This window comes from Propithecus coquereli, unplaced genomic scaffold, assembly GCF_000956105.1.
Source record: "Propithecus coquereli isolate 6110/MARCELLA unplaced genomic scaffold, Pcoq_1.0 Scaffold1, whole genome shotgun sequence".
NCBI classification, from domain to species: domain Eukaryota; kingdom Metazoa; phylum Chordata; class Mammalia; order Primates; family Indriidae; genus Propithecus; species Propithecus coquereli.
The window spans coordinates 7,338,992-7,362,508 of record NW_012133857.1 but is presented as its reverse complement, the minus strand read 5'-3'; the positions used below and the strand labels follow the sequence as shown (position 1 = coordinate 7,362,508).

Below are 23,517 nucleotides of genomic sequence, written 5' to 3'. Positions count from 1 at the left end.
TTCATGGTCCCCAGGGGTTCCACCAACAGACACTATAAAAGTTCCACTTAACCCAAAGCTCTGGCTGCTGCTTGCTCATTTTTGGGCTCTTCAGCTCAGTAGATCGGCAGGCTAAGAAAGGAGTCAGTATACTGGCCAAGGGTAACCGAGCCTAACTACCATGAGCAGCTGGGGTTGTTGCTACGTAATGGGCAAGAAGGCCTCATAAAGGGTGCTTCTTGGTGATAACAATAAATGAGAAATTTCACAACTGCAGCATGACAGGGCAGAATGATCAGGGGCTCAGACCCCTAAGAGAGGAAGGTCTGGGTCACCCCACTAGGCAAGCACTGCTGACCGCAGAAGTGCTGGTTGAGGGGGAGGGGAAATCTAAACTAGGTAGCAGAAGAGGGAGATGATCAATGTTAATTATGGCTTCAGGACCAATTTCCAACAGTGAAGACTATGGCTTGACCTACTAACCTTTTTGTTGATGTTTTCCTTATTTTATTCATTGTTTTAAAAATATTGTGAGCAGCCACCATCCTCGAGACAGAGTGAACTTAACATGGGACACAGTTGCTATAGGTGGGATGGGGGTGGACTGCAGGAGATGCTGGCGGTTGCTTCAACATACCCCTCGATTTACCCCTAGAGGTTTTTCTTAAAATTGCGATATAATTCACATATGACATTTATCTTTGCAAAGTATACAATTCAGTGGTTTTTAGTATAGTCACAAAGTTGTACAACCATCACCACTATCTACTTCCAGAACATTTCATCCCTTCAAAAAGAAACCCGGTACCCATTAGCGACCCCTCCCCACCCACTCCTGCGTTTGCCTGCAGACAGTTCCCATAGTTGGCTTCCCGTGCCTCTTTGCCTGAGGACATTCTCTGGTGAGGACGAACTTGGTCCACGTGCCGGTCAGGCTGGACATGGCAAGGAATTAAGACCTCAGGACTGACCCTCAACCAGTGAGGGATGGAAAGTGGTGGATAATGATCCCAGCTACTTTGTCCCTCAGTGGAAGAATTCAGAGGTGTTTTCCATACAGTGTCTCAGACGGTCCCCAGCAAGATTTGGCCCATTGCCCATAGTGGTGACTATTTCAATCTGTCTTAATGCCTCAGTCTTCCACAGGATTTCCTGAAATCACTTCCCAAAGAAGCTACCTGCACCCAAATCCTCATCCTAGGGTCTACATTTAGGAAAACCAAACTAAGACTCTTCAAAAAAGTTATCATAAAAAAAAAAAAAGTTATCATGAGGTCTTTGTCAAGCACCTTGCTGAAATCCTGATATATTAATACTATGTCTCTCACTTTCTTAAAAGACAAATGAGTTTAGTCTGCCATATATGATTTCTTACTAGAAAGACCCATGCTGGCTCCTGGTGATTATGTTTTTTTCCCAAGTGCTCATGAAAATCCATTTAATAAGCTGTTAGTTAATTTCATAGTAGGCCCATTACTACTTTTAAAAATTATAAAGGATTTTCAAAATTCAGTTTTGCTTTGTCTACAGTGGTTTTTAAATCTGAAAAGTTAAATGATGTATTTATTGGCACAAAAGAGAGGAATGTACTTCATATAATGTAAGACTAATTAATCTTCACTGGTCATGTCTACAATAGGTGATAACACAGCAGGACACTCACTTGATGGAGGAGTCGACGCCACAGTGTGAAAGACGCCACAGTCCCTCCCACAGCCCCCAAGCCAGCTGTCCCCACTCCACTCATCCTTTCTCTTCAAGGCAGAGGTTACTACCTTTTTTTAAGTATGATATTTCCCCTCAGGAAATACTGAAACATTTTTTTTCTAAGTGGTGTTGAAAACTGTTTTGTCTAAATATTATTGTCAAAATACTATCATCTAAATATTACTATTTTGTCTAAATATAAAATACTATTTTGCTGAGATAGCTTTTCTTTCTGAAAGACTTGCTTATGTAAGAGAAATTAGGTTTTGAATTCTAAGCAAAGCATTGGAACGTATGCATTTACACATAAGCAGAGGAAAATCATTAATGCCAAATTCTTGCAACCCAATATATGTAAAAGCATCAAGCATTTAAAATTCAAACATGTCTATAAATCCATTTCAGTAAATCAGAATGGAAATAACAGCAAAGCTTTATCAAATAGGATTACACATTCAATGTAGAGCAATATTTTCCTTATGATGAGTTTTATAAGACATAAGCAAATGATCATTTAAATATTTATTTAATATAGACTCAAAATGTAATACATAGAGAGAAAAAATAAACATTTAAGTGTCAAACAAGAAATTAATAATAAAAGCCCTTTACATTTTATTTTTGTCAAGAAAAAGTCTGTGTAATAACTTAGCAGGAGCCTTGAATTAAGTTAAACCAACACTGCATCATGACGGCCACCAACGCACAGACTGCCTATCTAGCTCAGCACAAAGTTTAATCAAGGCTTGAACCAACATTCTTAGAAATCCAAAATGTATGGATTAAAAAAGCTTTCTTTCTCAGTCGAATGAGATAAATCTTAAAGCTGGGAAACTAGTAAAAAGAAAATAAAAAATTTAAAACTAAATTGCTAAGGGTATAAAATTAAAAAAACAACCAACAAAAACACAGTGACAAAATCAGAAGCACTAAAATGTGTTTATATAAGAAAGAATCATCATGCTGATTTATGGCAAAGAACATCGTATTTCTTTATCTAAATGCTGGGCATAATTAGGTTTTAAGGTTTCAGAAATATTTTTGAACTTATTAGTGAGCAACTGGAACATAACTATACAGAGTATTTCAAAATTGCTACCAAAAAAATAAGTTGAAATTCTACCAACAATATAGGTTTTTCAACATATCTTCTTTTCCTACTGGCATCAAACTGAGAAAGGAGTAGGGAGAAAATAATTAAATGGTTTCTGAAGGACACACTAGCCTAAAATTTAGTTAAGAGTTCTGCTTCTGAATTATATAGAACATCTTGGCCTACAAATAACAGAATGGATTTTTGGAGAAAGTATCATTTCGGGCTAAAGAAATAAGGGTGAGGCTGAAGCCCTCAGCAAAGGCTCTAAGAGATTACAGGAAGTGATAAGTGACTTCTACTGGCTAGTCACTGGATTTTATTCTCTGCCATCTCTGGTTCATTCATCTTCAGACTGCCTTCTGTGTCCTTTTGGAGGGAAGTTATCTAAGCCTTTATCATTTATTCCTTCAATATTTTAACATAAAGTGTATAAGAAAAATAAATTCAAGGCTAATATTAAAAGCTTGAATAAAAATAATAACGAGCCTCATGCTCTGATCAGTAAAGTCCTCTGGGAATACAATCTTCATTGGTGGAAGTGGAATGTCTTAAGCAGACAATGTTCATTTCGGTGTGACACTCTTACTTTTGGAACTGGGAAAAATTACTAAATATTAATGTATGAAGAGTAAGTGCTTTTGTTCTGAGGGATTACTGCTTTATGGACTTGATTTTATTTATCCTTATAGTATATCATTGCATTACACAATTGTAGATACGATGCCTAATTTCTAATGATTTATCCAAAATCACCTGAGAAAAAGCAGGACCAATGGAAATATAATTAAAACCTCCTAAGAATGCAATTAATTACTGTAGATGCACATAAATAAACTATAATCAAAAGTCCAAACTGAGGTCTGCTGATTTTATGTTGAGTATAAGTGTCTTTAAAGCTGTTCTTAGTTAATGTGTAATTTAAAAGAATATTCTGGAAACAAATATAAAGATTACATTTATTCTGAGACCAGATATAATACTTTCTAAACTATAGAAGTACAGGATGGATCTGACTTCCCCATCAGTAATACAAATTCATGGTAAGTCATGCTGCAAAAAATGTCTGAACCTCCTCTGATGGACATTTAAGATGGGGAAGCAAAAGAAGTTAACTGAATCCTCATGTTCGCTGATGTTAATTTTCCTTATAATTGGTAAAAATGCTGCCCGTAATAGATAGTATTCACATTTCCAATGAATTCATACTTTTTTTGGATACTCAAATAGAGTAAATGAATTAAGATTTTAATTTTAAAAGTAAAAAAGATAGATATTTTAAATTATCTTCAATAACACTATTTTTATTTTTACCCTTGGGGAATATACAAGTACAGACATTATTAGCTTCTTTAACATTTGTTAAAAAGATATACTCTTTATACTAATGCGAAAGGATAAGACTCTTCTTCCCACTCTAAAAATCTCTTCTTTATTGTAAAGAATCCTCACTGCATGCAAACTAAGACTCTGGAGCACTTGGCAGACAGGTGTGTGGGACTACCGGTCAGAATCATGGGGTTTTCTCTATTCTCGATTAGACAACTGAAAATAAGAACTCTAGTTCTAAATATTAGAAGCAAAGTCCAAATATTAGAAAAATAAGGAGAGGCAATATGACAAAATGCTTCAAAATACATGCCTGAGGTGAGAGAGCTTGTATGTTCATATTGTGGCAGCTTGCAGATGACATCTTCAGTTTTTAATCTTCAGGTTCGTATCTGGAAATATGAATTAAAAGTAAAATGTCAGGATACTTTTTTGTTCCTGTTGTCATCATTGCCAAATGAGTTCACTTGGAAGTATCTCTAGTGACTAAGCCAGTAATACTATATTTTTCACTTAAAATGACTGCTATGGTAGAAGTCAGACACATTCAAGGTATTATGATGGTGAATCAGAGGGGATTTCTGCATCAGGCGGGAAGATGGACCACATAACTGCTAAGACTCCAAGTCTCCATATTTGGCATTTAGACCTGTGATAGCTTAGTATAGTTATCTCGATTATGAGATCAACAAGAATTTTTGCTATGACTATGTGAGCAAAGGGTTAACAAACTCCCTTCTCTAAGGACACATATAATCTTGAATTCACTTTCTAGCTCTGTTCCCCTGAAACTCTGATAAAAGTAAAATGTTACCTGAGTTTCCAGGCAAAATGCCTGATGATAAAAATGACCCCATATGTAGACTACATCTGGACTAGGAGGACTGTGAGTGAACTATAAATAGTAGGAGCCACACTTTAGATTTCCCTCTGTGCTATAGTTCTTGTAACTGAACACATCCCTAACTGGCCATCGTGTAACTGCTACAACAGATACTGATCCTATACACAGCATGGACTTCTAAGCCAAGCTGGCTATGGCACCCATCTATATGGATCTCATTCTCTCCAACCTAAACTGTCACTTGAGGGCACAGTATGACCAGCTCTTGGACTGCGCAAGGACACCACTGAGGAGAATTGCTAATGCTGCCCTGTTAGCTTGCTGTGTTTTCTGTCCAGTATCCTGCTAAGTAAATCCATCACCAAGAGTAGCTTACTGTAGTCATATGTGGGCCTAAAGGTCTAGCTGAGCCTAAAAAGAAAGTGGGCATTATAGAAAAGACCAGGTCAAAGCTCCTCTGCTTTCCTCAGATGAAGGCTTCTGTACTAAATGATCAAGCAACCACCCACTGGCCTGACTACTCTGAACACAAGCTGAGGTTTAACAGAGAACAAACATCAACTCAGGGAGATAAACCCCAAGGCAGTATCAGCATGGATTACTTTGCCAGTCTTTTCCGCAGGTCTTTGATTTGGTCATTCTTCTTGGTAAGAATCTCTTTCATGTTTCGATAAGCAGCTGTTTGTTGAAATTTTTTCTCTAATTCCTGCTTAGTGAAAAATGTCAGTGCATTACTAAAAAATAGTTAAAGAAAGAAATAAAAAATGTGATGAAAATGTATATATTTTTTGCTCTAACTTTACTAACATTTTGCTTATATTATTTTCTAATTTCCTTAAAAAACATATAAAATTAAGACTATTCAAACTTTAAAAACATATTCTTTGAAATGAGAAGCCAACAAAATAGTAACATTTTCTCAAGTACAATGTCAGCAAATAAGCATGCTTGTGCTAGACATGAAATCTATTTGAAATATTAAACTAATTTTCAGGTAAAATAAGCATCATCTTTTTCCAAATCCCAAAGTAGTGTCAGTATTTTAGGAGGAAGATTTTTAATTTAGTTAAATTTTAGCTCCATATTCTTTTTTTTTTATTTCAGCATATTATGGGGGTACAGATGTTTAGGTTATGTATGTTGCCCTTACCCCGCTTCCCCCCAGGTCTGAGCTTCAAGCATGTCCATCGCCCAGATGGTGTGCATTGCACTCTTTGTGTATGCATATGCCCGTCCCCTCCTCCCCCCTCCCCTCAGGCCAACATCCAATAAATGTTATTCTTGTATGTGCACTTATGTGTTGATCAGTTAATACCAGTTTGATGGTGAGTACATGTGGTGCTTGTTTTTCCATTCTTGGGATACTTCACTTAGTAGAATGTGTTCCATTTCTATCCAGGAGAATACAAGAGGTGCTATATCACCATTGTTTCTTAAAGCTGAATAGTACTCCATGGCATACATATACCACATTTTATTAATCTACTCGTGTATTGAGGGACACTTGGGTTGTTTCCACATCTTTGCAATTGTGAATTGTGCTGCTATAAACATTCGGGTGCAGGTGTCTTTTTTATAGAGTGTCTTAGCTCCATATTCTTAAGAGTCTAATCCCCAAAATGAAAAATCTAGCTCTTTACATATTACATACAAATTATGAAGAAGGTATAGAAATCCTTTGAAAAAAAAAAAGTCACCCATTCCTCTGCAGGCTGCAGGAAGAAGGAGAAGGATAACACAGGCCCATGCGGGGTGGGATGTAAGCCGCCTATAGAGGAGCATCTCACCACCCCACAGAAGGAGAGGAGATTTCTTATTATCACAGATATTTTAGTACCAAAAATGGAAGAATCTCAGTGCCCAGAAATGATCGATCTTTAGAACATATGTTGGCTTATACATTAAGAAAAAATAATCTGAATCTGTAGTTATTTAACATTTATCTCAGTCACGTTTGTTCTCTATACCGTATGTATCAGTTAATTGGACATGAATAGACAAATCCCTCAAACATAGTCTTCTGACCTTTTCAGCCATTCTCAGCTGCTCCTGAACCCTGAGTAGATCATGCTTGGCTGTTGCCAGATTCTCCTCCAGTGACTTCTGGTTTTCTGTCTTGTCATTAAGTGTCTTCTGAAACTCACTCTTTAAAGCAGCAACTGTGTTTTCCAAGTCACTCAAGTCTTGGGCCTTTATAAAATCCTATGAAAAATGAATACATGAACATAATTTCATGTTGACATCCTAAATAACAACTGTTTTAGAATGGTGATTCAACATCAGAGGACATGAAGAAATGATGTGTGCGCACACCAGCCTCCCTCACCAGCCAGGGTAAGCGCCGGCCCTTTCAGGGCTGCCCGCAGGCCTAGCCTGTTGTCAGCCCCTGGTGTGCAGTGTCTTGCACATGGCAGACACCCAGTAGTCGCTGAATTCCAAATATATAAAATATGATTTATGAACTGCTGGTATTCCACTCTAAGAGGAAAGGAGAGAGGTGAGATCCTAAATTTGACAACAGTGTGCGTACCAGAGTTGAGCTGGCAAATAGGTTTCACTTTGAAAAGCCAAGTTAAAAAAAAAAATCCTGATAAAGAATTTTGAATTCTCCAAAATGATACAGACGGAAAAATAAAAATAATACAATTTGTACCAAAAATTTAATAGACATATGTTTTAGTCACTATTTATAAGAAAATACCATGTGAGCATAATTAATAACTGATTTTATGGTTTTCTAAATTTACTAGACTTTGAATTTTTCATATTAATGAGATGCGCATTGTTGCATACTCTGACAACTGCAGCATAATGTAAGCAGCTGCATCTTCTCTCTATCTGGATACTGTTTTTGACTGGATGAGATTCATGAGAGAAAAAAGATGTGTTGATATGACAGGAAAATGGTCTATACTTGGTAAATATGTATATGAAGCAGTACTTTCAACAAAAGAAAAAATCCTTGCTCAATTTTGAAATCTGGTTTCTTTAAAAAACATTTTATTTCACTGCAACTAATGAAGGTATGTATCCATTTTGCTTTTATGTCTAAAATCTTAAAGTAAAATTGGAACAAAGCCCCAAATGGCTTTTAAACAAGTTCATCATCCAAAAATGTTTGCACTTGTTTTACTTTTGAGAAATTATAAAGCTGTTCTGGGACATTCAGCTCTGTTTTATAAATCTATGGTCCTTGGCATATAATGATTGAAAATTATATACATTTTCTTTTTTTTTTTTGTTAGCCATATAAGAAGTATCCCCCTACTTAAAAAATATCTACAGATGAAATGGTGAATAGTGCAATGTCTGAGATTTGCTTCAAAAAACATGGGGGGAGGGAAGAAGAAAGGAGAGGTACAGTTGAAACCAGACTGGCCATGTACTGATGACTGGCGAAGGTGAGTAATGAGTATACAGGGGTTCGTTATACTGTTCTCTCTACTTTTGTATATGCTTGAAATTTTTCATAGAAAAAAGTTTAACAAAAACCTAATGAAGTAAATTTTTGGAAATGTTTAGCAGACATTTTATGATGACAGTACAACCAGTAGCAAAGCCAATGCTGCCCGTAAGTCATCCAAATGGTCTCATTCACATGAAATCACATTACAGCATCCACACTCAATGGAAAGGCCACAGGGGACAAAACTGTGCACACGATGTCAGTCACTACACTCAGACGAGCCTGGAGAACTGCAGCACTGGATTTCGCTGTGTTGCACAGTGCTGCCAGATACAGATGGATTTGAAGAGTCATAACCAGTGAATTCATGCCATTTGTCACACTCATCAGAGGCCAACTTACATAATGTTCAGTCTAATAAAAACCCAAACATAAATCCATTAACTGAAAACTTTTCCTTTCTTCATTTCTTTTTTTCCACTGTAACTGGATGTCAAAGTAAAAGGGGAAAAACTTAAAAAAAAAAAAAATTTAAGAATACCTTGCATACTGGGGAAATGCCATGACATGTTAGGCAAGTGAGCTGTGTATCTGCCCCCTCTGCCCTAGAGGAGGGACCGAGGGAAGGGCACTGGCTCTCATCTGGCCTTTCCTGGGCAAGGATGTCCCAATGCAGGACAGCAGTGGCATCTGTCTCAGGGAGTGGCAGGGAGTAGAGTATAATGAACAGTAACTAAGACTTAATGTTAAGTTTATAACTTTATTCTACTTAGAAAATGTGAAAAGATAGCTAAAACTATCTTCACCTTTTGATTTCCTTGATCGAGCTGTAAATCTTGCAGTGCTCTTTCTAGTTTTGATTTCTCATCCAGTGCATTTGTAGCCTATAATGAAGTTTAAACAAAACACATTCAGTATTTAATCTGTATGTAGTTCTTTCAATAATTTAGTTAAAGGATTTTTCAGTTACCTGTGTTTCTATGGTCTTTAACCTTGACTTTAATTTCTCATTCTCTTCTTGAAGTCTTGAAATTTCCTTTGTGAGTAAATTAAGGCTTTATTATTTTAACCAAAATATTTAATATTTCAAATTACTACTTGTTTTACTTAAAAATCTAATTTTAAAATTAAATGTAAATTACATAATAGTTCAAAAATGCACTATTGGTATTTTGGTAATATCCCAGTTTTGCCCAGCCTACCAGCCTCAATACCTGTGAGTCAGCTTTGGCTCTAAGACTTCCAGTTCCTTTTCTCTCAGTTTCTCAGACACCTTTCCTCCTTCAGTCCTCTGTCCTGACCTTCTTCTAAAGACTCCCTTCACTGCCATCTCTCACCTAACTGGACCTGCAGCTCTTGGGTCTATTCTCAGCCTACACTGCACTGCTGCTGGCACTTATCCTGAAAACACTATTTTCATCATTTCAGTACCTTGTGCTCGAGCCCCCAGATGGTTCTGACTGAGCTGAGGCCAAACACCTTTGCTATTCTACAGCTCTGATGTAAGAATCACCTGTCAGTCCAGTCTTACTTCTCACCAGGCCCCAATATACACACTGTCCCAGGCAGAGGGCATTATACTCTGTTCCAGGTCATGCCAGCCTTCTGTCTGCCTCTGACCACTGCCTGTTCTGTTCTCCTGACTAACATGCTTCCTTTTCTTCCCTCTGACAATTCGATCTGTCTTCACCCTTCAAGGCAAGGTACCTGGGCACCACCTTACCCAAGAGTTTGTTCTCACCTACTCTCATCCACATGGACCTGTGTCTTCTCTGCTACCCTGTGACACCTGTAGTGCACAGGAGAGTATTCTCCTGTCTCTGCTTCTGCAATATTGGTTCTACCTTCCCAACAAAACTATTACATTTTTGAGAGCAAGAGACCAGGTATCACACTGCTTTTTATCTCTAACAACATCTTGCATAATGTTGAGAATACAGAAGTCATGAAAAATATTTATTTATATACAGATTGAGCATGCCAAATCTGAAAATCTGAAATCCCAAATCCGATGCTCAACCAGGTATGTATAACGCAAATATTTCAAAATCTGAAATCTCGAACACTTCTGGTCCCAAGCATTTAAGATAAGATATACTCAATATGTACCAATAAATAATTTTTCTAAACATCTTTAAAAAATCCCCTTCCTTGTTATCACAGATCATAAACTTCAAATGTTCATCAATAAACACTATCCAAAATTGCATGCTCTTCACTTGACCTTGAAAAGGTGTGATGGAGAGCTGTTTCAGAGCCTAGGTTAAGTATGCCCCCTTCTGGCCCACTGGGTACCACTGGTACTGTGATGGACTAATTACCCTCAGTGGACCAAAGCCTGAATCAACCTCCTCCCATCTGTTTATCTACTTGACAGCTGCTCAGGCAATGAAAGGGCAGAATTAGAGGTTTTCCATTTCTCAAAATGATGACATTACCTTGTTTAGGAGTTCTGTTGTTCCACCTTCATTAAGTGGAACAAGTTTTGGCTTTATGGTCTCTATGATAGGCTGAAACAAAATAAAGACACCAAACTGAAATCACCACAGAATAAAGCACATATCATCACTGAACACTTGCACTTTCTAAGTGGAAGACACTGTATGTAAACATATCCACTGGCATGTTAGTTCCACAGACATGAGGATTTTTGTTGGTTTCACTCTCTGTTATGTCCCAGTGCCTAGGATGTATCTGGCTTAATACATGTTAGAGATAAAAATGAAACCTATCCTCCCCATATCTTGTAAAAAAAAATACAGAAGGAAAGGAAATGAAGGAAGAAGGGAGGGAAGGAGGAAAGAGCTAAGTCAGATCTGATATAAATCCTCGTGTCTAGGGACTAGGATTTTAACCTGTGGGAGCTGAAACAGAGATTTCTATGTGAACCTTAGACTCTATGAAAAACTATAATATAGACTTAGGCAAGTACACTACAGAAGAAAAAAACCTGGCACAAATATTCTGGCACTTTAGTAATATGTATTAAAAACAAAAGAATCCATGCTCTCTGACCCAGAAATTTCTTAGCCAGAAATATGTTCCAAAGGAATAATTGGAAAATGTTTTGAGTATGTACATGGATTCATCTTAGCAGTGTTTATCCAAAAACAGGGAGTATTTATGGTGCATCTACAAAATGGAATGCTAAGTGGTCACTGCACATAATGAGAATGATTAGAAAGAGAAGTGGGTAACTACCAGTACTGTCTCTATTTGGCAGATGAGGAAAACGAGGCTTAGCCATCTCAGGTAATCTGCTGATGGTCACACAGCTCGGGAGAGGCACAGCCAGGATGTTTACTCAAAGCCTGTGCCCTGCATCATTTGAGTGAAGAGTTTATATAGGTGGGATTCAGACTGGACTGCAGGGATTGTGTGTGTGTGTGTGTGTGTGTGTGTGTAGGTCATAATAGGCAAAAACAGTTTTTCATAGTTACTTCTTAAACTTCTTATGCCTTAAAATCTGAGAGACATAGGCCGGGCGCTGTGGCTCACGCCTGTAATCCTAGCTCTCTGGGAGGCCGAGACGGGTGGATTGTTTGAGCTCAGGAGTTCGAAAGCAGCCTGAGCAAGAGCAAGATCCCGTCTCTACTAAATATAGAAAGAAATTAATTGGACAACTGAAAATATATAGAAAAAATTAGCCGGGCATGGTGGCGCATGCCTGTAGTCCCAGCTACTCGGGAGGCTGAGCAGAAGGATTGCTTGAGCCCAGGAGTTTGAGGTTGCTGTGAGCTAGGATGACGCCACGGCACTCACTCTAGCCCGGGCAACACAGTGAGACTCTGTCTCAAAAAAAAAAAAAAAATCTGAGAGACAATTTTTGAATTCTCTTCTTGAATTGAATGATTTTCCTACAGAGTTCTCACTTTGACCTCTGAATGCTTTAAGTGACATAAGGATTTTAAATACTGGCTATTAAGATATGGGTTTAGAATAACAAAAAATTACCTTTTTATTTGAAGATGTAAATCCTGCTTTTTCAAATTCTGCAATTTGTTCTAATAATTCTCTTGAAGATAAAAGTAAATATAAAAAATTATTCAATTAAAATAGATTTATATCACACAAAGAATAAAATCACTGGCACCAACCTATTACATGCAGAGAGAACAGAGCAAGATGGACAAAACTTTACCACATCCAAATGATATTTAGTTAAAAATGGTTGAAAATCCAAATCACATGGACCCAAATTTAATCATCCACAATACCTAGTATTTTGCAGCTACTAGGTATACAATATATACTGCTAGAAATAAACTACAATGTTAACACAAATATCAGTGAAATTTTTAGTCGACTCTTTCTGAGATGCTAAGGAAACTATTCTGTTACTTATCATTAGCTAGTATGTGTTCAAGAAAGACAAACTGATTTTTAATAGAGTAGCCTCAGAAAAATGGAACTAGTCCACAGTATCTACTGAGAAAGAGTATTACATATTCCCAAAAACTGCAGGGTGAGACACCTGATGGTTTGCAAAGGTAAACGAGAGCTGACTACGTACACAAGCTACAGAGTGAACAGCAGTGACTACTCTTTTAAGTTCCTTAAAACATCAGCTTCTCAGAGTTTTCTCACCAGGCACCTTCTGACAGCTGCAGAAGTTAAATGATTCCTTCCCTGTCCGCAGGCTGTTCTCAGCATTGTTCAACGCTTTCCACATGGGCCGACTGCTACAACCGTGCTGAGAGAGCAGTTCATGGTGCTTGGTGGTCTGGCCTTCCTGATTTCTGGCATGCCTTTTCTTAGAATGACTTTAAACTTCACCAGTTTTACCATATTTTTGAAATTGAGCTCTTTGATACTGTTCAGCTCATAAAATTTTTTATATTTCCTATTTTAAAGATATATATAATTTTAAATGTAATTATTTAGAAATAAATCTCAAATGCTACTAATCTGAATTGACAGTAATTATTATATTTGAATTAATTTTTCAACTGTTTATTTTTTAGTTAATCTTTATTTTTTAGTTGACCTATCTATAAAGACTGATTATAATACTGACCAAGCTAACAAAGATGCTGTAAGGAATAACTAATCATAGCCTAAAAAGCAATTTCATAAATCTCGATGGCCTTTGTAATACTTTGGACAGTAGAAAGAGAGAATTTTTAAAAGGATGTTGAGTGGGACCCAAGAAATCATTCAGTGACTCAATGCTTTGCTGCTACCCTACCCAAATTTTCTCACGCATTAGCCCCAAGAAAAGCAGCAGCAAAGACATTCACTAAATTTTAAGATTATGCTTGGGCTACTGTTGTTACAATTGCAGGTACAGATTTTATTACCTGTTTTCAAGTTCAGAGATGTCTGTCTGCAGCTTAAGGTACCACTTTTCAGCTTGTGAAAACAGCTGCCGCAGAAGTAACACATTGGTGTAGGCAGTATTGATGAGCTCAGACTCCACCTCACTGTGAACCACAGCCTGCAACCCACTCAGGACTTCAGAGACTTCATCTATGGTGAAGGTCTCCTCCACCAGCCTGAAAAACAACCATGAACCCAAACTTCTGGATAAAACAATTTACCAGTTTACAAAATGCAACAAAATTAAGAAACCCACATTCATGTCATCTAAGGGATTAAAAGATGACAGTGAAAATCTCTCTGGGGACTGTCTTCTTTATTAATAAGACAGATTGAAAATAATTTAAACTCATTTTTTGATATCTAATCAAATGATTAAATTGTGGCTAATTCTTCAAATGTGCACATCCGTTTTTAAAAAGTTTTTTGTTATTTAAACATTTTTTTTAAAGAGATGGGGTTTTGCTATGTTGCCTGGGGTGGTCTCAAACTCCTGGGCTCAAGCCATCTCTCCTCTTGAGTTACTGGGACTACAGGTGGAAGCCACCACGCCTGCCGCACATCCATTAATACAAGCACATGCTCAGAAACATCCCCAAACCATCATGTACTTTTTCCTTAAAATTTTCAGTATTAAATGTTTGTTACTTCGATGTCCACTAAACTCAAGTTTTATTACATTTAATTTCTAAAGTCACATGGAAGATATAGTTTCTCCTTTCTATTATTTCTCTAGCATTTTAATAATTATATGAATCATTCACGTTAGTAAATGCCTATGAGAAATAAATGGTAATTATATATTGCTTCTCTTAGCTTTATTTATTTATTTATTTATTTATTTTTGAGACAGAGTCTCACTCTGTTGCCTGGGCTAGAGTGCTGAGCATCAGCCTAGCTCACAGCAACTTCAAACTTCTAGGCTCAAGCGATCCTTCTGCTTCAGCCTCCCGAGCAGCTGGGATTACAGGCATGTGCCACCATGCCCAGCTAATTTTTTCTATTTATTTTTAGTTGTTCGATTAATTATTTTCTATTTTAGTAGAGACGGGGTCTCGCTCTTGCTCAGGCTGGTTTTGAACTCCTGAGCTCAAACAATCCGCCCGCCTTGGCCTCCCAGAGTGCTAGGATTGCAGGCGTGAGCCACCGCCCGGCCTTCTCTTAGCATTTTTGAGATCCCAATGAAAAAAAAAAACCTAACTTATCTTAAAGCTCCACTGACCACTCCATAAAAATGAACATCATCAGCAACAATAGCATTAAAAATCTACTTTCACAGAGAATGTTTGGGTTGGAAGAGAACTTTGGAACCATCTTCTTCAATCCCCTAACTTTACAGACAGGAATACAGGCTTGAAGGGTGGAGGTGACTTCCCACAGTCACACTAGGGGTGACTAAACCCCACAATCATCTTCAGCAATCTCAGCAACATGCCCAACAGAATCCTTGAGAAAGCCTCTGGGCACACCTCCTGCTTTCAACGAGTTTCCTAGTAACACAGTCCCCTCCTCTCTCTGCCTCCACCCTGCAAAGTCCTTTATCTCTCTCACCTCTCAGGAGGTGAAAAGCAACTGTGCCAACCCCAGCTTTATATTCTCCCTCACTTCTAAAAGGACATAATCAAGATCCAATTACGCTAAAGTATTATTATAGTTATACTCAAGTTAACAGTATTTGATTTACAATTCTTTAACAGTTCATCTAGTCAGCAGAATTTAACCACTCTAAAAAACCAAAATTTTATTTTTTATGGAAGTCTTTATTAAATATATTAACCATCTTTCTACAGTCTTTAATAGACATATCATGTTCCTGCCAATTAAGCTGTTGTTTTCATCTGCTGGGGGTTAGGGAATCAGATTACCTAGTTTAGTTTAATTAGTTTAATGGGTTGAATGGATAACAGCCTAAGGCTGATGGCCTCTACTGTGGAGTCATTCATGGCTTCATGATGGTCGTAGCTTACTTGGAGGTCTTTTTCACTTACGTCTGACTTGACATTTAATTACCTTCCATTATTGGTCCAACCAAACTAATTATTATTTCTTGCTATAAATCAATTGACAATTTTGCTACTAGTCTGCAAGTTTTTCATGATTTCCTCCTCTTTTCTCACTCCTAATTCTTAATATGAACCACATAGGTGTTTTATCACTAATTGCCATGTCTTATGCCTCTAATCTTTTAATTAATAACACAAATAAAGTTTTGGAATCTTTAATGCGACCAGCCGATTAATCCATAAGTCCTTTGCAATTTCCTGACTACCCTTCTGAAACTTTGCCATACCACAATTATCATTATGTGCATGTCTAATAGAGTAACTGCTCCCACCACAATTCAATTTCTTGAGTTTCATATATCTATGAGGCTTAGTGTAGCTGCTCTCAGTGAATAATCATAATGATTCCAGAAACAGTTGTTACGGCTTCTGCTATAGCATCCCCATGCTGGCTACCAGAAGGAATCCATATTCCTGTGTGGTTCCCTTAGAGTCCTCTGATACCTGCTCTCCTTGAGGTCTTGGAAGCAGGAATCTACAGTTTTGAGTCTCAAGCCCCTCTTTGAACGAGCAAATCGCATATAATTAATAACTTCATTTTGATGGTGCTCATTTAGGCCCAACTCTGCCTGAAAAAGAGAGAAGTAATTTGACTGTTAGTCTTGAAGATTTGATCAAAGAGCCAACAATGAAAATACACAGTATTCTGTGGTAGAGACTGTTAGATGGCCAAATTCTGTTCTTCCCTACCCACCCTTCATGTCCTAACCTGTTTTAGCTAGTCTGCAATGCCTCTCAATATACCCTCAGTGACTCCATAGTTATGCCTTTCTCCAAACACTAGCATGTATCATCTCTTCTACTTCTTTGGCATCGCCACAGACTGATTACTACCTTGTACTAATAGTCTTTTTTTTTTTTTTTCAGGTATTGCTCCTCCAATTAGATTGTAAGCTCCCTGAGGACAGGAATAATTTCTTACACTACATGACGCCTAGCATAGTACCTTGTGCAGCACAGGTGGCCAATTAATTTCTGTTAATTACTTTCCCTCCTGTCAAGAAAAGTTAGGACTATCCTAGGACCAAGAAAGCAAAATTACTCAAACTGAGAAGGATAAACTTTAGGATAAAGACAGAAAAATTCCTCTAAGATGGATGGGAGTGAAGAAAGGGGACAGAGATGGACAGCTGAGTTCTATAACATAAACAGCATCAGCCTAGGAAATGGCTACCCATAAACCTTTGCTTCCACATACACACTGTATGGATCTAATCATTAGAAAGGAAATGGAACAGGCTGATGTGCTGTATAAATAGACGAAGCAATACGTCAGAAACCAGATTTCAGCCTAGCTATGCAACTATCTACCTGTGTGACTGTTACCAAGTCACTTAACCTCACTGGCATTAGTCACCTGTTAAATGAGAGGTAGATATGACGATCAACTCTAAGATGTTTAGAAACAGTGCGAGGTATTCAAATGGGGAAATCTGAAGTTGTTTGAATTTTGCTGCAGAAATACTCTATTAAAATAATAAAAAAGTTTTATTCCTGAAAACATATAGCAAGAAATCCTACCAGAGCACTGGCAAGCTAGTGTCTTCAAACTGTGCCATAAAGTGTTTGGGAGGGGGAGGTAGAAGAGAGGGGTAAGGTACCAGAAATGGTTCCCTGTTCTTGATTATGCCCAAATATCCATATAGAATTTTGTTATGAGAAGTATAAGGAAGAAATTATATTGATAAAAGTGAACACAATCTAATAAAACTTATCATATACTGAGTGCTTAATATTTTAGCAGGTACTGTGCTTTTTACATGCATTATCTCATTTATCATTTTAACAACTCTAGTTATTACCTGCAATTTACTAATGAAGAACCTGAACCTGATTCCAAAGTCTCAGCTGTTAACTACTGAGAAAATAGAATAGGGACAGATAACAATTTTTCGTGATATCACCATTATTTTTTCAACTCATCACATAATACTTTAGGGAAATCAAACAGAATGAGTGGGACAGGCTCTAAGATCAATAAGGGTAGGGAACGGTCTGTTTTGTTCACAGGTGTATTCTCAGCTCTGAGACAGTGCTTGGAACACAGTATGTGCTAAATAGGAATTCCGGTTGCTGAGGTATTTCAGCAGGCCATTTAAGTGGCGCTTTCAACTCTGGTTTCATCCCTTTTTCTGAACATTTCAGTACTGTGCAGTGTTCTAAATATGACTGCTATTTAAATTGGCATGCTATATCCGCTGGAGAGATTAGTGGTCTTTTTTGAACAGATCAAAGCAAGGAAAATGTTACTCAAATTTCCCCAGCTGTAAAATGGTGTACTTGGATTTTTAAAGTCGTTTCCACATCAGAAAGTTGGATTCAATCGACGGCACACAGAAAGTTGGATTCGTTCTCCCTTCTCAGCTGGTTAACACGTAATCGTTTATGCCGCCAAAGAGATGTGTATACGTGTATGTATGTGTGAAAACTTGCAGCTTTTTGAAATAGAGTGCGAACCCTGCCCTGAGCCTTCGGCAGGCAGCTGTTCCCTCTGGCTCTGTTCATCCGCCACCAACGGGCTCTGTTCACCAACCGAGCGACGCGGCGGGAGCGGGGCTGCCAGGAAAGGGTTTCCCCCAGGATTATCCCGGAGGAGCTTGGGCCAAGGTTAACCAAACCTTCCGCGCCCGGCGCAGCCTCCCTTCCTCAGGGAGGCCAAAGAGCCGGAATCAGATTCGCTGAGGTCAAGCCATCACTCCGGGCCCACCCATACTATTCCTCCATCCTATTCCTCTGTCCTCTCCTCGGCGCGGAGCGGCGCCAGCGCGCTGGCTACTCACCATGGCGGCAGGCGGGAGTCGGTAGCCTAAAGGAGAGAGGCCAGACGGAGTCTCGCCAAGCCTGAGATCACCAAAAGTTGCGGAACCGCAGAAGATGGGGAGGGACAGTAAATTGTTTAGAAGCCTCCGGTTGCTAATGGGAACGGAGGCACGTGGCCTACAGTTATGCACTTTCATTGGTCCTCAAGATCACGCGACAGGAAATATCGTATGAACGGTCGACGGCCGCAATCTCATTGGCTTCCAGAACCGGAAGTCCCGCCTTTCCATGCCACGTTCACTTTGGGAGCCGACCGCCGTTGCCAATGGTAACGGGAAGGTGGCGTCTGGAGCAGCCAACGCGCTTGCGCGCCTCGCGGCGTCGGAGTTTGGGTAGTTGGAAAGGTCCTGTCCAGTGCTTCCTGCGGCGTTCCCCGAGGGCAGATTCCAAACTTTTCAAAGTTGTTCGGAGCGTCGGGCGGGCGCGGCCCAGACTTTTCTCTCCCAAGAGTTCTTGCCTTAGCGTCAAGGTGGCTAAGAGGGCTAGCAACACCAGCGCTTCGAGGTTCCCAGAAGGACCCTTCCCCCTACTCCGCCCGTCATTGTTATTATTATTTTTTCTTCTAAATTCTCTAGCACCCTTTCCCTTAAAAATAAAATGCAAGAAGCATTGGTTTTCTCAAAGAGCAATGAATTTCAAACATTGCTTTATGCCTAGAAACACTAGGAAACCTTGAAAAAAATTCCCTGGCCTTGCCCCTGGAAATTCTGATTCACGAAGTCTACCTGGGGTCCTTGGAATCTGCACCTTCTACTGACGTTGCAGGAGTGATTACGGACTATTCTTTTGAAACACTGTCTTAGAAGGACCAAAAGTGTAGGACAAGTTAGAGTATTGCAAAAACCAGGAGCTCGGAGTCCTTCACTTAGATGATCCAGAGTTGATGTCCTGGCAAATGCCCACGGAAGGATCTCAAGCCTCAGGAACAAGAACAGTGGACAAGAGTTCTCTCGTATGTAACCTGGAGCACTCCAAAGCATGGAAGGATGGTCTGGAGGTATTGGCTTAGCTATGCCCAACTTCATCTTCGGCCAGGCTCCTTGCCCTTGGTCTGCAGTGGCATCTGGACAGAATCTGTCTTCTTGAAAGGTCCATAGGGGCAGCTTTTCTTCATTCTGCGTAATGACTGCCTTCAAGCTCAGTAAAATTTCTGCTTTACCATGCCACCTCTCACACTTCCGTTCAGTTTTTGTTGAATTTGATAACAATGGTTACCATTATTTAGTGCCTACTATGGGCTAGATACATTCCATTCCAATAGTAAATCCTCATAATAGTTTTTTTCTTACTTTGGTAGACATTCATTATATTCACATAATGAGAAGGTCACTTTACTAGGTGTTGTGCAAGAGAAATAAGGAATTTCATAAAAATGCTTATATAAATAAACAATGTTCAACAGTTTGCAGTGCTGAGGAGACTTAAGTTTATTTTTTCAAAGGCAAACTCCTGTGCTTGCTAAATGTTATTAATTCAGGGGAACCAAAGGAGTGGGTGTATAATGAAAATATTACATTTGTGAAGGTGTTTGTGGCTTGGGGCATTTTAAAGTTCTGCAAAATTGCATCAGCTAGTTAAATTCTATTTTAATCTAAAATCCAAATAGGTTATAATATCACTGTTAACCAATCTACGCAATAGAGTTGAATGTTGTTACATAAGCTGTCTAAATAGTGTCAGCAAATAATGAACGTATTTTCAGTCTTAAATTGATGAATTTGGCTCATGAAAAGGCTAAACTTGTACTTCAGGTTGTTTACTAGCTTGGGTTGATCACCAAAGCAAACAATTCTCGCTGTTAAGGAGAACAGCTCCACCCTACTTTACTTGTGAGCTTTTTAGATCCTTGTATTTTTTTTAAATTGCTGTGGCAATTTTTTAAATGTGTGTGTGTGTGTATAAATTTGGAGGGATTAGTGGGAGGCACACAAACAAGGCCATTTTGTATCTTTTAGCATAGTTCAACATGAATAAAATGAAGATCACTTCATATTATAATATTATGAAATGAGACCCTTATGAGTTTATAAGTGACCAGTCATAATACTAAGACCACCAATTTCAGGGTGTTTGCAACCGAATCTTGGCAAAAGGAGAAATGGGAAGGTAGATGTGGTCTTCTTGGGGATGTTGACAGATTCACTCAGTCTGCCACTACTGACAGAACCTCCGTTGTGTGCAAGGTTTGTGGCCATGATAGCGAATCCGAGGTGAGAAGTGGAGGCACTCGGAAAGCCCCAGCTCCCCACAACCTATAGATCTTTGGGTCAGGTGATGGGACTAAGGTGAGGCTTTACTTAAAAGAGGAAATAATAAAATGATTAAGTAAAAAATAATACAGGCAATATACAGAAAATGCAAAAATCTTGAAGGTTATAAGGAAAAGAGGAAAATTTGAGAAACATTGAACTGGTAGTAGGTGGAAAATAGGGGAAAATCATTTGGGGAGATTATCTTTAAAAAGGCAGAATCTTTGGAGTTTGGCTTCTTGCATGTAATTCTACCAAAGCCCTCTCCAGCTTCCCCACCTTGCCCAGTTACAACCGAGAAAGTAGCCAGAACGTTAAAGAAGGGAAGAGCCCAGATTAAAGGGCTCTGTATAGGAGCTATGGCATTTAAGTAGGTTTCTAATAGGCTAGACGCTATTCTCAGTTGCTTTCAAAACGCCCTAGTGACTTGTAGAGTACTGGAAGGTGCTGACAAATTAGATTAGTGGAATCACTATCACACGCATTAAAGGAGGTCGGGCAAGGAAGTGGCTCACCATAAAATACAACTCCCTTTAAGATTGTGTGCATCATGGCAATTACTTAGCCCAAATTATAGATTAGTGTCACTGATAAATCTCCATGCATTAACAATACCTCAAAGGAAACAAGCACCTAAAGCCATCAAAAAGTGAAGCCTACCTCAAAAAATGTTAAGAATTGGTTGTGAGGAATACTTTCTTTTAGAGTGCAAGTAATTGTCAAGATGATGATTATGTACTAAATCATTATTCCCCCCGCACCCCCACACACGCATTTTAGACAAACTGACAAGCTCAGTCCTTGTATCATCAACTGTTCATGAAAAGCTGGATAAATGAAAGACACTGTGGGGAAGGGAACATGAGTAAGATGGGATTCGTCCCTTTCAAAAGTGGCTTTATAATCGAGTCAAGGGAAAATGCAAGCTTGCAAAACAATTTCAAAGCAGACAGTAAGCAGTAAGAGAGTTCAGAGAAGGGAATGGTGACCCTTATTGAGATGGAGAGGAGAGGTTCAAGAAAGTTTTTCAGAGAGCAGTGCAGTTTGGGCTAGGCCTTAAAAGGTGTGTGGAAGAGTTGTGGGTGAGTGTGACAATTGTGGAAGACAGAGGGTTTTCCTGCACAAGGAACCAGGATTTTCATCAGATGCCTTGGTAGAACTGTCCAGAGATGTACATTTAGATTTATTATTATTTCAAGGGGAAAAATGTGAAAAGAGATATGCTGGTAGCCTGTACAATGATGGAGCACTTGAACAGTGTCTTATTCAGGAATGTGGGCCTTCCTAGATCTGTGATCTTCCCTAAATGTTTACCTGGACTACTGGCAATGTAAGGGTGTTGACCAATTGCATCTTATCTTAGAAAATGGGAAAAAAAGACAAATCTCAGGAAGTTTTGCCTACAAAGACAGGGCTTTGTAGTCCCTTTGGAAGATCTGAATAGCCTAGTGCAAACTATATTCATGACTGGAGGTTTTCTCAGTGGGATGGGTAGATGATGCCTGAAAAATAGAGTGAAAGCAAAAGGAATGCCATTCTTAGCCAGTTTATACAAGTCAAGCTCCTTGAAGGAAGGAATCTTTATTATATGATCAACCTTAGCCTCCCATTAAGAGCTGGGCCATAATTTATTTCTGAGCAATGCTTGCAGAATTAAATTGAAGATGAACGGGAACATCTCAACAAACATTTGTGAGCTCCTGCTAGATTCCAGACCCTGTGTTTGTGGGTGGCTTTTGGCCTTGGGCGTGCCTTCTCTTGGAAAGCATGTAATATGATAAACATATTCAGTTATCCCAATTTCCCATGTTAAATATAATTTTGGGGTGGTTTATATAATTTTTCTAATTATGAGTGTTTCAGAATGAGTTATTTAGTTCTTGTGGTTTAACCGGTATGTTTTTATATAACTATGAATTGAATTCTAGTTGACCAGTTAACATAAGCTACATTTTGAAGACATCCCATAAAACAATTGCTAATTTATATTTTGTGATTTCTTTTTATATTCTAAGCCCAATGCATTTACAGTCGACCCTTGAACAACGACGGGGTTAAGGGGCACTGATGCCCCATGCAGTTGAAAATTCACATATAACTTTTGACTCCCCCAAAACTTAACTACTAATAGCTTGCTGTTGACCAGAAGCCTTACCAATAACATGAACAGTCGATTAATACATATTTTATATGTATTATACCCTGTATTCTTACAATAAAGTAAGCTAGAGAACAGGAAATGTTATTAAGAAAATCATAAGGAAGAGAAAATATATTTACTATTCATCTGCAGAGAGGGAAGTAAAACTCAGTGGAAATCAACCAGCAGGGAGGAGGAAGGAGGGGAGGGGCAAAAACCTACCTAATGGGTGCAATGAACACTGTTTGGGTGACAGGCACACTTATAGCCAGGACTCGAGCATTACAAAAGCAATCCATGTAACCCAAAACATGTATACCCCCTTAAAATTTTAAAATAAAAAGTCATCAACTTTTAGAAGATAATGTTGCCAAAAATGTCATCACTTTGCCAAAAATATTAGTGAATAAGCCAAGAGTAGAAAGACAAACTACCCTGACAGGGAAAATATAACCCAATGCACTAAAAACCAAGATACTATAAAGGAAAGTTATATATCTGGTTTACTGCTACCATCGAGGCTGAGACACCCACCTAGAGCACTGGAGCTAAGCTAAGTGGCAGATAT

The 23,517-nt window shown here is 38.6% G+C and overlaps 1 protein-coding gene across 2 annotated transcripts; it reads right to left on the bottom strand.

The window, feature by feature from the left end:
- Positions 1 to 3,714: 3,714 nt before the first annotated feature.
- LZTFL1 (leucine zipper transcription factor-like 1) lies at positions 3,715 to 18,692 on the bottom strand. Of its 2 annotated transcripts, XM_012638039.1 has the most exons (10): positions 18,521 to 18,692; positions 16,185 to 16,309; positions 13,659 to 13,853; positions 12,313 to 12,373; positions 10,797 to 10,868; positions 9,329 to 9,394; positions 9,165 to 9,242; positions 6,978 to 7,154; positions 5,555 to 5,658; positions 3,715 to 4,500 (listed from the first exon to the last, which is right to left on the bottom strand). In XM_012638039.1, the coding sequence occupies exons 1-10, from the start codon at positions 18,521 to 18,523 to the stop codon at positions 4,482 to 4,484; spliced, it is 900 nt and encodes a 299-aa protein (XP_012493493.1). In that variant the 5' UTR covers positions 18,524 to 18,692; the 3' UTR covers positions 3,715 to 4,481. The 2 variants fall into 2 exon arrangements, with proteins under 2 accessions (XP_012493493.1, XP_012493502.1); XM_012638048.1 differs by lacking the exon at positions 5,555 to 5,658 and having other exon boundaries at positions 4,107 to 4,500.
- Positions 18,693 to 23,517: the final 4,825 nt, after the last annotated feature.